Genomic DNA, 14737 nt, shown 5'->3' with positions numbered 1-14737 from the left:
TTGTAAATAAGTTTTTATGTTTTTCATTTTCTTTTAATTGATATACTTTTTTTCTTGAATAATAATAAATAACGTGAATATTTTATGATATATTTTAAAATCAAAGTAACCTACTTTTAAATATAATATTTATTATAATTTAAGAAATTTTGTATTAATTACAATCTCTACGTTTTAAAATATGTGTTTTATAGAACTCATTAAAATATTAACTTTTAATTAAATAAAAAATATTAACATTCTCACATTTCTCGTTTTTTCTGTTAGGTTAATGTTTTTTATTTTAAAATTTATTAATTCATAATAAAAAATTTTAGTTTATAATATGAAGAGTTTGAAAACTAATTAAAATTCTCATCCCTAAAATTAATTACCACATTTATATCAACAACTATGTTTTGTTTCTTTTTCTTTGTTTTGACGTTGTGTTTTTTCTTTTTCCTCTTTGTATTTTTTCTTTTATATTCAATGATATAGAAATAAATCTTTAATACTTAATCTACCTTTTTTATATCCGTTATATTATTTTAGCAATTTTTTTACTTCTTTTATTATCTTTGTCTAAATTTTTAAATAGAATCTAACAGAGAAAAAAAATAATAGTTCAAAAATGAATGTGATAGATCATGACATAGAAAAAAAGGTTTGAAATATCACGAGCATCGCACGTGTTGAATACTTGTTCATATAAAAACTCATAATTTATAACGATATTACGTTATCTACTTTTATTTCTACGTTAAGATAGAAAATTTTAATTTTAAATCACTCAAATATCGTTTTTTTTTCCATTAATATTAATAGTTTACGTGTTAGATTATAATAATGAAATGAACGTTAAAAAGAAGAACATGTTTGACAAGATAAAATAGGTAAGCTTTTAATCTAAGATTAATGTAAGCTTATTTTGAGGTTGGGGTCATGTGTATTAATTTGACTTTGGTAGAAAACTACAAGTGTGTTAGGTTGGTTGGTCATTTGGGAGAGAAAATAAACAACACAAACTCCTTTACTTTACAATGCCACAAAATATGAATATATAAATTTTTTAAATAATGTTAAATAATAAAACACCAATTCCTATAATTTGACAACAAAACTTAATTAAATTTAGAAGCTTAACCATAAGTAAACTAAAGTAATTAGAATAAACTCTCCCGGGAATGTACGAACCATTCGGATAAGAAATGAGATATTATAATTTAATTATAATAATTTGTATTTGTGACGTTGATTATTTTAGTTTAAATTGTAATAATACGTGTTTGACGTGCACATTATTTTAGTTCTAGAAAAAATAGTATACATCATAGCAAAATAAATAATGAATAAATATAATAGTGAAAATATAACATATAGTATTTCTTGTAATAAGAAGTAACTATAATAGTCTTGGATAGTTTTTGTCCCAAAATGTCATTTAATAATTATTGGTTTAAATCATATTTTGGTCTAAACTTTTTAAAACGTCTGTTTTAGTCCCTAAATTTTAAAAAACTACATATTTTGGTTATGTTGTTTAGATTTTGTTAACTCTTAAACGGAATGAGGTGACTTCTATAATTAGATGATTAATTAAAAGCTATATGATAAATTGATGTTTTGTCGAATAACGTTACTGTCTTATAGATTTTGATAGTCACCATTTTGGTGCATTGTCATTCTTTTTTATATTTTCTACCTATATACAAAATGTAATTCATGTACATACAAAATTTTTAATTTTTAAAGTTTAGAATATTTTATAATTATTTTGTTTTTTTTTTTGTTGAGTTTTTGTGATTCACGATGGAAATATTTGTTTGCAATTTTGTAAAATTTGTTTTATACAAGTGTTGTACTTATTTTATTTCTCTAGTTTATTTTACCCTGTCATGAATGTTAATACCAATATACGAGTTCTATTTTTTTTTAGTCAATATTATTCTTTTGTTTGATTCAATTTTCGATTTAAAAATCAAATAAATAAAGGTTAAGGAGTCGGGAGGGGATGTGAGAGATTTAAGCTTAGTTTTTAATTTAAGTTTAGTTGATTCAAGTTGGATGATTATGTTTCTTTATTGGCATAAAAAAAATCATAGAATAATTAGTAAGATTTCGTAGTTATTTATCGATTTATTTAATATGATGAATAATCTAATACCCAATCATGAACCACATCATGATTATGTGTAATAAGTTTTTTTTCTAAGTTCGAGGACTAAAATAGACGTTTTTTGAAAATTAAAAAAGAAAATAGAAAGAGAAAATTTAGATAGAAAATAACAAGCTTGAAAATTGAATAAAAAATAGAAAGAAAATAATAAGAATAAGAAAAGAAGAGAAAGGGAAAGGTGAAGGGGGGGAAGTGGTTGGGAGTTGGGAGTAAAGTAACTTTATGATTGCTTTATATTACAGCCACCTCCTCTATTAGTATTCATAATTCTCTTATTGTGCGGTTTTTTGTTTTTTGCCACAAAGATTCCAAGCAATATTTTCGAGAATCGTTTCCGATAACGATGTTTTTGTTTTTGGCTTTACTTTACTTTACATTACATTACATTATCTCTCTCTCTCTCTCTCTCTCTCTCTCTCTCTCTCTATATATATATATATATATATATATATATATATATATATATATATATATTCACTTTTTTTTTTTTTTTTTTTTTTTTTTATTTCCCTTTCCCTTTCTCCCTTTTCCACACCAAAGAAAATCAATTAATCTCATTTTTATTTATTTTTATCTTTATGGAATGATTACTACTACTTTGCTTAACGGAATATTTAGGCAATCTTAATTACCAAATTAAACTACTAATTCTGCTTACGTGGATCTGTCTTCAGCTAACCCTATTTTCCGGGGCTAAGTGGACCAAGTGAATGGGCCCCACTACATTTGACGTCATCATGATTCATTTATTTAATAAAATCGAAAATAACTTTAAACTTCTTCATTTTTGGTATAGCTCTACGTAACCACAAAGGCCAAACTCCAATTATTTGTATCAATTAAACTTACCCATGTTTATCCTTTTGGATTACAATTCACCACGTAATACCCTACTCGGCCTTTCAATCTTTTTTTTATCAACCTTACCATTCAACTCTTGTACAAAATCTATATGTGTCTATTATTATCTAAAACTTTTGCTATATTTTTTTAAATATTTTTAATTTATTTTAATCCAATACTCATTAAACTCTCTCTAATTATTTAAGGTTTTTTCTATATTTTGTAAATAATTTTTTGTTTTTTTTTTTTTTTTGCTATCTATAGCAATTTTCAAAGAAACTAATGAGAGTACATGATAAAAGAACAAAAGAAAAAAAAAAAAAAAAAAAAAAGAAAACTGATGTTTGATCTGTTTTCTAATTATAATGTCCCCATCGATGCAATTCACTTTTTTGTTTTTTTTTTTTTGTTTCTACGTTTTGAAACTTTAGTTTTTAAGTTATTTAAAAATTATCTTGTCGTTTTTAATAAAGAATCTTGGGATATAAAACACATACACGTTATATGTTGTTAAAGTTATTTATTTGAATGAAAAACATGTAAAATGTAAATTTCAACTAAATTGAACAACCTCTGTTTTCCATAATTAACTTTAAATAATACAAACATTCTTTTATATTACATACATTGCTTTATTCTCCTGAAGCCCACCTAACAATTTGGTTTTGAAGCTAACTAACAGTGTTTTATTGGGATTGGTCGAGCTTACCAAAGTCTTTGTCATGTATGAAGACTTGTCTTGAACTATATCTCACTTTTGTGTTGACACTAATCCTTTTTATCTTTTGGAATCTTTAGTAGAATGTTGGATATGCAAATGAGATTCATGTTAACTCTATTAATTCCTATGTTTCATCTCTATGACTCAATCCTTTATTTGCTTAACCTATATTTTATTTGATTTTATCAAACTCACAGGTCCTAGAATGGACCTGTGTTGAAGTAGATTTTAGTAATATGCATATCAGTAATGTCAAATCCAAATACCCTCTTTTCTCTTTTGAATAAATTCTCTTGACCTTAAACCCAAACTATATTATTAGATGCTTTTCTAATAACACCAAACAAACAGAATCTATACCTTATTAGCGTCCATTTTAATCAACAAATTAGATTAACTTCTTCCAATAATTCCATTTTATGAAACTAGCTCACATTCACATTATCAGTTCACACACAATTGCGAGATCACCAGAAGAATGATGATCAGGACGGACTTCATTTCCCGACGTCTCGTCCCCAATGTCGTTTGAAAAAGAACAGACAATAATCTTATCATATGAAAATTATATATATATATAGGGCAAGAGGAAAGGGAGTGACCCACTTTTAAAAAAACCAAAATCCAATTCCAATATTTGCTTTGTCACTAAATTTTTTTGTTTTGGACGGAAACATTTGAAAAGTGAGAAAGTTGGTGAGGTTTGGCTTGGCCCCATGTTTATTGGATTAATGTCGTTGAAAGTCAAAGATATGACCATTCCACTGGACGGCTCAATCTGAACCCGTGAGTCACAGGACAAATCCAACAATGCTGCTCCCACCCCCGTCGCAACCGTCGTCGGCCGAGTCAATCTCAACCCGTTTCCCATCGTCCGTCAATGACGTTAATCCTCCACTCTAAATATACAATCATGGGTCAAAGGGTTTCGTGTGTGATGATCATGATTATGATTTACATGTTGAAAAGTGTACGTTTTAATTAAAAAACAAATGGCACGTAAATTATGGCCTAAGGGTTCGAGGTTAATTATGGATTAATATGGATGAATGGAAATTTTAAGGGATTGATTTATGGGAGAGTGTCTGCTGAGAAGTGACAAAGGAAGCGTACAGATTTTTCTATACTGTCATCTTCTTCGAAGTTAAAATGTTGGAACTTTTTGAAGTTTGACGGTTGAAAAAAAATGGTGTATTTTGCTTTTTCCATTGAAACAAGTTGTTGCATCTACATTTTAAAGTGTCTATGTTTTCTTTTTGCTACAGGTTTTTGTTCAACTTCACACTAATAACAATAATGTTGGACAGTCCCTTCTCCATTTATATGTTTGTGATTATATAGTTAAAACATCTCTAACTTATATCAATGAAGAGATCCACCTATTGTGTGTATTGTTGTGTGTCGTTGTATATACATTTAAACAAAGATTCAACGAAAGGTTGGATTATACGATATATAAGCAAGGTGTATAACAATCTTAACGTAAGGTCATATATGTAGTAAATGCTTATTTATGCATAAAATAGACATTATTATGTGATTGTTTGAGACCCTTTAAGTTGAACAAATGATGAACTTATTGCTCAATCAAACTAAAAACTTTCTATATATATATATATATATATATATATATATATATATATATATATAAATAGAAAAGAAAAATCAAGTGGTGGGTCAATTAAAAATCTATTTTTTGTGCAACCAAAATACAGTTGTCTAATAAAATTTTGATATAAAAATTTGATCATTATTTATAGTTTTTTGTGAGTAAAAGAAAGAGATTCAACAAAGGTACACTTAACCATTAGCCATGAAATAAAGGGAAAACAATTATTCTAATGGTGATCCTAATAGATGAGGTCTAGGGAGGAATGTTTTCTAAAGAGATTTCCTACATTCAATAAGTATAGAAATGAGATTTTTCATCTTTTGAGGATTTTTTTAAAATAGAATTCCTACTTCCAATAAGTTTAGGAATGAGATTTATTTGTCTTTTGAGGTGTGATGGAAAAAGTGTCACAAGGGTAATAATTTATCATTAAATTATGCTTATATTCCACTAATTTAATTTAAAATATTTTGAACATATAATTTGGAATTTGTTTGATTTTGGTTCTTATACTTTATATCGGAGAACGTGACAAGGAAATGGATGAAGGTTGTTGTCAAATCCACCGAGCCCAATTCGAACACATCACATTACCCTATTCATTTTAGGTGAAAAGTTACATTTGAATTTGTTGAATTCAATCAAATAAAAACAAAACATTTCAATTTCTTCATACCGTCGGAGTATTCTCCTTCATAACTAAACCATCCCCACTAACCGGCAATGGTTGGAATTTTTGTCTACCTCAGTTCACATTAATATATATATCAAAAGTTTCAAGGTTGAAATTCTTCCACTCCTACTTATGCTAAAACTATACTAACATAATTTTAAATTCAAACTTGTTGTCGAAGCCAAATAAAGAAAAAAAAATGTTTGATAAAAACTCATGAATTTTGGTTTTCGATTTAAGCGTAAAGGAGTATCATTTAATTAAACAAAAGTCAACTTCCCAACAGCAGAAAAGAAAAAGAAAACCCATTCCTCCCGATGGATATATACACAATTCAAATCCCTTAGCTTTCACGAGTGTTTGAAAAAGCTTATAATATTAGAAATCAGCAGAGTCAAATTATCACACGTAATTGGTATTTAACCACCGTCCCCATTCTTCACAATCATCCTTTACCTTATATATACACCAAATCATTCCTCATTCTTCCACTCAGAGTCACAAACTCAGCAGCTCAACGCAAGGAGAAGAATAAGCAAAAGGAAGATCAATGGCAATGAAATTAAGCACTAAAAGTATCTGTTTTCTTGTGGGTGTTCTGTTAATGATGGCTTCGACCCATTTTCTAATTGTTGAAGGCAGAGTTTTGAGATCAGAAGAAGAGAAGTTAGCTGCTATGAAGGAGAAAATGGAAGGTGTGAAGCCAGTAGTTATGGACGAAGCTAATTCATTAAGTAGCAGTAGTCGCAGTTCGTTTAGGAGTTTGAGTTTCGTGTTGGCGTCTGGGCCTAGTAAAAAAGGTCCTGGGCATTAACCATTCTTTGCCAATGTCTTCTTCATTTCATGCATTGTTATTATATAATGATTCTGCACAAAATTAGAGCTTTTTTTTTTTTTTTTTTGTATTAGTTCTAGTGAGGGAAGTTTTGTTTTGTTTTGTTTCTTCATTGATTTAAATAACAGAGTTTCATGATGAAGAACAACGTTAAATTCTCATTACGAAGCAAGGGAGTGGAAGAAAAGCGAGGAATTGGGGGAATATGTTTCTGTTTTTGGTGAAAGACAGATAGTTTGATATGAAAACAAAGTGAAAGGGATTGGGGAAATCGAGGATTTGTTTGACCAATTCTTTGTTTATATTTGCAATTTGAGATACATTAATATTTGGAATCCCCTGTTTTGTGGACTTAGTGTTTGATGACTTCAAATTTAGAATCTTTATTTTAAACCTTCATTTCTTTTTATGTTTCTAATCTTTTCATAAAAACTAAATTTATAGTAATCAATGTATTCAAATCTAATGAAATGTAAACATCGTTTTCTTTTTTTCAAAACTAAAATACAAGTTAATAAACAAAAACTACTTATTAAATCGAAGTATCAAAAAACTAATGTAAATGAAAAATAACTCCAAACACATTTGAAGAGCTTAAAAATACATTTAAACTAACTAATATGAACGTAATTTGACGGCTAAAATGGTAATAAAGATTGACTATTCAAAATTTCGATTCTCATTATTGATTTTTTTTATTCATTTTAGAGAAATTATTGTAAATGATAAATTACTAAAAATATTTACAAAAGTTAGCAAAACTACAAATTCTACCGATAAAAGTCTTGATAGATACTAATAAACTTCTATTGATGTTTATCATCGATAAAATTTAAAATTTTGCTATATTTTTTAAATATTTTGGTTCGTTTGAATATAAATTTTTATGTAGAATTGTAAAAAATGGAAAATTTTGACTAAGTGTTTAAAAAATATATCAAAATTTCAGATTCTATCAATGGTAGACCTTAATACACACGGGTATATTTCTATCGGTCATATTTAAAGATAGTAATAATAGTCTATCAATATTTATCGATCCAAAATTATAGGTTATAAATATTTTTTATTATTCTACTATATTTAAAAATGTTCGGATTTTATTTATATAACAAGTTGATCCAATAGCAAGTTCATTTGGTCTTAAAAGAGTGATTCTAATTCAATCTAATAAATAGCTGAGTTGGGAAAGCCCAATGAGCTAAACTCGAACTTAAACTTAGACCTCAAGCCTCTCGAGGAAACTCATTTTGATGCAAAGTCTTAGTATATAGAACATTTTAAATATATCAAAATCTACTAAAAATCAGTCTATCACTTAAAAATTATGTTATATTTTAATTTTTTTTTTAATGTTGCTATACACATACACTAAATTATTATCCACAATATTACCACTCTATTTTGGCTGGTACCAACATACCTACGCTGTGTCCAGTCTCAAAATGCATTATGTTCATACAAATAAACCAAACAATTCAATCAACAGACCATGTCATGTTGTCGTCTTGATGTCAGCGTTCGTTTAGTTTCTCATTGTAATAACTCAACCAGCTTCATTTATGTAGAGAAAGGAAGTAAATGAATGGTAGAAGTGAATATGTATTATGAGTGTATTATTACTATGTCCATATCTACATATTACCATCAATAATTTGTAAACCTGTTGTATGTATCCCAATGACATTGATGTAATCTGGTGGAAAAATGTAGTACAACCTAAAAATTTAATGTAACAAAGCCACGACTTTTCAATTACTTGAAGGCCAATAACATCACAAACTTCCCTCCTTGAACTCTGAACTCATTGGGGATTTCTCACTATTCATCAATTGTAGGGAAGTTGGAACCTTACCAATGTATAGAATGTAAACTAACAAGGCATATAGTACCACATCAATAGGACGCATAGATAAACTTGACAGAAATTCCAATACTTCCCAAGATTACTGATACTCATCCATGCCAAAGGGAAATGAACTAGTCTACAAAATCTAGTGAAGCATGACTGAGCACTATACAGCACATGGAAAATTCATGGCAATAAAATTCTTGGATGAAGAAAAAAGAGCAGAAAGAAGAAAATACAGTAGCAACACTGACGTCCATATTGAAAATGGGACAATGGCCATATCAAATTAGAAAAAAAGAAAAAAAAAAGGTAATAAGATGAAAGTCTGAAAGAGAATAAGAAGTCACGAAGGAGAAACAGAGTGTAAATAAGACCATTTTATCATACAGATCCATGTGCTGACTAGCAAACCTTATGCATGGTGGTTCTATGTTAGAAACATGTTACCAAAATAGTTGAGCAAACCTCGACACAAATTTGGGGTAATCAAGAAAATGATGAGAAACAAAGTAAAAAGAGAGAGTCTTGATAACACTACACATAATACAAATTGTTGAACAAAATCTCACCCAATATTAAAAAATCAACCTGGGGAGCAATTGAGAGAATCATGCCACATTTTGATTACTAATAACAGCCACCAGAATCTTGCCGGGGATGCATGTTTCTCTTGAAGTTAGAGGTATGCATCATACCAATTTGATCATACAACACAGCCACAGGTATAAACAGAGCGAGAATTAGAAAGATTATTGTACAACATGTAGGAATATCCATTGTATCAAGACGACAACATGACATGGCCTGTCCACTTGTGATTATGACACAAAAGAAATGGCAATAGAACTTGCACAAGCAGCTCAAGGAGTGCATTCCCAAAGATGCATTTTCCACCAGGAGTCAAGATAGGGTTAAAATGTGCTTCAATCAATACCCGGGTTCAAAACCAAAAACCAACCATAAACATCAGACAATTTTCATTCTTCCACCATGAACTACAAGGTTCAAAACACCAATGTAACGAATATAAATATAACACGAGAAAGAAACTCTTAGTTGCAGTACTTTTCATTGCCACCTAAAACTAAAAGCAATTCCCACCTATCTAATTTCTTATAGATGGCAACGTACAACAATTAAAGCCCTAATTCTACTCGGCCACCAAACAACCAGAGCCGTAGCAACGAAACAAAAAAAAAAAAAAAAAACCCAATGTAAGAAAATGAACCATTAAACGACACAAGGATGATGAGTTAGCCACATTCTAATCAAAACATGTTTAGGAACAGATGATCGTGGACAAATTATGTATGAAAAACGCAATTTTAGATTGTAAGAATATATAAAATAGACAGAAAAGCACAAAACGAGTCAAGATATAAGGGGGCGGAGGACCTAGACGTTCAAATTAAAAGGTAATAATTCTCATGTAAGCATCAGAGATTCATAAGCAATACAAACAGATATCCGTAGAAGAAACCCTCAAGAACCATTCTGAAAACCTAATTCACATTCTAAGAGAACAAAGTCCTAGACGAATTAGGATTGTTCAACAGATGGGGTTTCCTCGTTAGTGGTGGTCGATACAACAGGAGGTGACGAACCGTTTTCAGCTGTAGAATCAGATGCCGCTCTGGCCTTGACAGTCTCGAGCGTACGCTTGCTGATCTCCCTAGAATAGAGTTGAAGGATCTCGATCCCATCGTCGTCGGCACTGGCTTTACCAGCGGCGAAAGAATAGGCTTCTTCCTCTATAAGACGAGCCGCTTCGGCGGCCTCTTCTTGGGGTACAGTGCCATAGCGCTTGGAGAGAACCGAAGGGTTGGAGAGGGTCTCGACGAGGCGTTTGACGACAGCGTCACGGGTGCGTTGGGAAGGAGGCCAAATGCTGAAGGAGGTGTTGAAAGATTTGGGTGATTTGGTTGATTCCTTAGCCTGATCTCCAACTTGGGAATCCGTCGGAGGGGTGGGAGAATCGTGTTCGGTGGGGGTGCCGGCGGCGATCTGAGGGTCAGACATTTTGGGTGAATAGGAAGAGGTGGGGTTGGAAGGAAAGGAGATTTGGAGATGGAAATGGAAATGGAAATGGAAATAAGAAGAAAGGGGAAGGGAAGTGATTGGGGGGTGGGTATTAAACAGCGGAGCACCGTGAAGAAATTATCGGAAACGATGAATCCCTGAGAATCGGACGGTGGGAATAATTCGGTGTTTTAGGTATTGGAATTGATTGGGAAAGGGAAAGTTCTAGAGGCGTCATCAATGGGGTTTCGTTGAACTACACGGTTCATCCAAGCGCGTCCTTTGGCTGTGAGTTTGTATTTCCTATGAAATTTTTCCTAAACCATTTGTAAATTGATAATCATTAATTCTTTTTAATTTTGATTACATTCCGTTCGATAATATAATATTAAATTCCATTTAAGTTTTTGGATTAATTATAATTTCAAAATTTTGTCAGTTTTACTTTTTTTTTGAAAAATCAGTAGAATATTAATATAATTAAATCATATGTATCAAGGTAGACTTATTACTTTTAATTATGTGGATAATTAAATTATAGGTTTACTATAGTGAAGTTGCAAAAAAAAAAAAAAATTATGATAATAGAGTTCATACAACCACATTTTTTAAATTACAAAAATAACATGTTATTTTAAAAATCGATAATCCTTGATAGCTTTCTAATTTTATTAATTACTTATCATATATAATAGGTAAGAAATGTTCTATGTACTTTATTTAAAAATAGCTTAATATCAAGAATATTATTATAATATATTTATTTAAAGGGTTTTATTCAAAAGTAAAATGTTTGATAATTTATTTATAGACGTAGAACAAAATTTCTAAAACCAAAATTTATTATATATACTTATAAAATGTAGTAACAATATTTTTGTTAGAAATTTAAACTATAAAATGTATAGCCATATCTTTGTAACAATTTATAAATTTCGACTCTTATTATCTATTATTTTATAATCAGTAAACTATCTATTAATAATATAATAGATCGAGATTCTTATCGATTTAACCCTAGATTATTATAATTTCAAATGGATAGCTTTTTTATTAAGAAATTTTAAACCTCAATCGGTTAAAGTATAATTACCTCATCTATGGTCTTAATACAATAATTTATAATTTAATTATTTTACTCGCACCATAATTCCCAAATTTTACTTCTTATTTTATTAAATATTTCAGGTTTGTTCTTTTATCTTTATTTTGCGATTCGTTTTTCTTTCATCGTCTTCCTACTGGAATTTCGTCTTTCCTATTTTTTTCTGTAATTTCTTTTTCATCATCTTTCTTATTTTTAAATTATTTATTTACGTCCTTTAGTCTTTCCATGTTTTTCTTCTTTTTCTTTTCTTTTTTCCTTTTCCATCGTCTTTCTACCCTTCCTCTTTTTTTTTTCTCGCTGCGGTTTCTTTCCATCGTCTTTCTTCTTCTTTTTTTAGGTTGTGTACAAAAAATTGCAAAATCTTCTTAAAAAAATCAGTTAGATTGAAGTAGTCAAATGTAAACTATTGTGTAAAAAAAAATCTTCAAAAAAATCATTGGACTAACCAAATGTAAACGATCGAGTAAACAATCGTGTAAAAAAGAATTGTGTATAAAGAATTTTGAAAAAAAAAATCAAAGTAGCCAATTGTTATTGACGGCCTTGTTGACGAACTATTTTTGGTATTTTAGACGGTGGATCTGAAGATAAATATTTTGCTGATTTCTCATTTTATTCCTATATAGATTTCAAAGGCACTTTATGCTATTCTAGTTAATTAGTAATTAGGTAACCAAATCAAAGCTGAGCCAGCAAGTGAAGCACGGAGGTACGAGGTTTACACATTGCCTCCAAAGCTTTGGCTTTGGGCATAGTGATCCCACTTCCTTCAGACAAGTCTATTTGTTCCTGTTCATCTACTTTCTTCCACTCAAAGCACTGAATCAGAGTTGCTAATGTCAATCCCATAGATCGCTGGGCAAGGGCAACCCCTGGACAAGCCCTCCTCCCCATTCCAAAAGGTATCCACTTGTACGATTCAACACCTTCCCAATTTAGAAACCTCTCCGGTTGAAAGCTGGTGGGATCCTCCCACACTTTCGGATCCCTATGAATGCCCCATGCATTCACCAACAACATCGTTCCTTTCGGTACCTCAAATCCTTCAATACTACAATCTTCACTGCATTCGTGCGGGACCAACAATGGAGCTGCTGGAAACATTCGAAGAGTCTCGTAGATTATAGCTTCTAAATATTTTAGTTTACTCACATCACCTTCCTCCACCATTTGGTTTTCTCCAACGCAGTCTCGTATCTCAATCCAAGCTTTCTTCATCGTCATTGGATGATTCAAAAGTAGTGACATTGCCCATTCTATTGTTCCTGAAGTTGTATCTGTACCTGCAGCCAACATCGTCTGTACACACATACCATTAACTTAAGTAAGTTAAACTATTTACCTCGTAAACTTATATTGAAACTAAAATTATTACCATCTAAGTTGTGAGCCTAAATATTAATTTCTATTTCTATATAATTAAGTTCGGAAACTTACTTTATTGTTTTAGTTCACAGATCGATGATTTTATAGTAAGAAACAAAAGATGGAATTTTGGTCATGTGGTGGCTTAGGAGATAGTACTTAGAGTTGTCGTTAATGGTGAAGACAAGTGGATCAAAAAGGCTGTTTGAGGTTTCTGCCACAATGATAGGTGTTGATATTCTCGTCTAAGAGTGACACTGCAATTTATATTATCTTACAACACAATAACAATAAATCCATATGTATTTTGGAATCCCGATATTAAAAGATAATAAGATATCCATAACAGGCAGTATACACATACCTACGACTTGAATTATCTTTCACTTTAACCTGAAATATAACTCTTTATCATCGATAAAATTTGTGTTTTTATCATATTTTCTAATTCTTTTAATTCATAGTTATCGTTTTTCATTCAACTCACACTTCGATTCAGTCGATGAGTCCAAATTTTCGGTCTACCGTACTCGGCTCATCTGTGATTATATATCAAAAGGGTTGAGAAGTTTTAAGGAATTGAAGTTACCACTTACCAGAACGTGACCCTTGATAATGTCATCGGAGTAATATTGAGGTTGAGATTCTTGCAAGGAAAGCAGAGTTCGAATCATAGACGTTTTCGCCTGTTTCTGTTTTTCCTCCGGCCAACGTGAAACTCTTTTTTTCCTCTCTTCATCAATAAGTTTCTGTAGAAAAACATCTGCTCTCCCACTCGCTTTCATCATCCTCTTCTTAACTCCTTCAAGATCAAACACTCTCAAAATTTTCAAAAAATCTGCCGCATTAGTAGCCCCACTCAATTCAAGTAGCTCCTTCATTATCTCTCTAAATTCAAATGCTTCTTCCACATCCTCCACTTCCACACCAAAATACCTTTTCCCACTAATCATCCTCATCACTGTATTGAATGAAAGTTCCTTCAATTTCGACTTCATATCCACCACAACAAAATCCCCCCCACTACCCCATTTATACAAATTATTCTTAACCCATAACTTCAGTTCTTCCACTCGAATGTTGAGATACATGTTGAGCCGGTGGTTGGAGAGTAGCTCTGTTGTGGCGATGCGGCGCATGTTGCGCCAGTGCTGTCCGTACGGGGCAAATCCCACGGCTGTGTAGTTGTAATTGATGTATTTTCCTGAGATTAAGCGAGGGCGGTTGGCGAATACGATGTCGTTTTTGGTGAAGCATTCGCGGACGGCGGTGGGGGAGGAGACGACTAGCACGGGACGGGAGCCGATTGTGAGGGATAGAATTGGACCGTATTTGTTGGAGAGATTGTGGAGTACTCGGTGGAAAGGTTCTTTGAGGAGATGGAGGTGACCGATTATGGGAAGGGAAGGTGGGGTTGGTGGAAGCTTTTTTTGGTTTCTTACTTTTCTGAGCTTGGAAAGAAGAATGAGAGTAGTGATCAAGAGAAGAGATAGAGAAAACCAAGTAATTGTGTGAGGTTCCATGGATGGATAAGTCATGTGGAACATGGAGGAG

General features: G+C 31.2%; 2 protein-coding genes across 2 annotated transcripts; both read right to left on the bottom strand.

Moving 5' to 3' along the window:
- Positions 1 to 10093: 10093 nt before the first annotated feature.
- On the bottom strand, positions 10094 to 11021 carry LOC103493582 (MFP1 attachment factor 1-like). The gene has a single exon (XM_008454389.3). The coding sequence runs from the start codon at positions 10708 to 10710 to the stop codon at positions 10231 to 10233; it is 480 nt and encodes a 159-aa protein (XP_008452611.2). The 5' UTR covers positions 10711 to 11021; the 3' UTR covers positions 10094 to 10230.
- An 882-nt stretch (positions 11022 to 11903) lies between these two features.
- Positions 11904 to 14737, bottom strand: LOC103493891 (cytochrome P450 81Q32-like). Its single transcript, XM_008454845.3, has 2 exons — positions 13780 to 14737; positions 11904 to 13117 (listed from the first exon to the last, which is right to left on the bottom strand). The coding sequence occupies exons 1-2, from the start codon at positions 14728 to 14730 to the stop codon at positions 12497 to 12499; spliced, it is 1572 nt and encodes a 523-aa protein (XP_008453067.2). The 5' UTR covers positions 14731 to 14737; the 3' UTR covers positions 11904 to 12496.

This window comes from Cucumis melo, chromosome 7 (assembly GCF_025177605.1).
Source record: "Cucumis melo cultivar AY chromosome 7, USDA_Cmelo_AY_1.0, whole genome shotgun sequence".
Classification (NCBI taxonomy): domain Eukaryota; kingdom Viridiplantae; phylum Streptophyta; class Magnoliopsida; order Cucurbitales; family Cucurbitaceae; genus Cucumis; species Cucumis melo.
Note: the sequence above shows the minus strand (reverse complement) of the source record. Positions and strands in the feature narration are given on the sequence as shown.

Excerpts from the sequence above, each read along its gene's own strand:
- LOC103493891 (XM_008454845.3), bottom strand. The coding sequence starts at position 14,730 with ATGTTCCACATGACTTATCCATCCATGGAACCTCACACAATTACTTGG. Across the intron at positions 13,118-13,779 it reads TTATCAAGGGTCACGTTCTG|ACGATGTTGGCTGCAGGTAC; the intron begins GTAAGTGGTAAC and ends ATGTGTGTACAG.
- LOC103493582 (XM_008454389.3), bottom strand. The coding sequence starts at position 10,710 with ATGTCTGACCCTCAGATCGCCGCCGGCACCCCCACCGAACACGATTCT.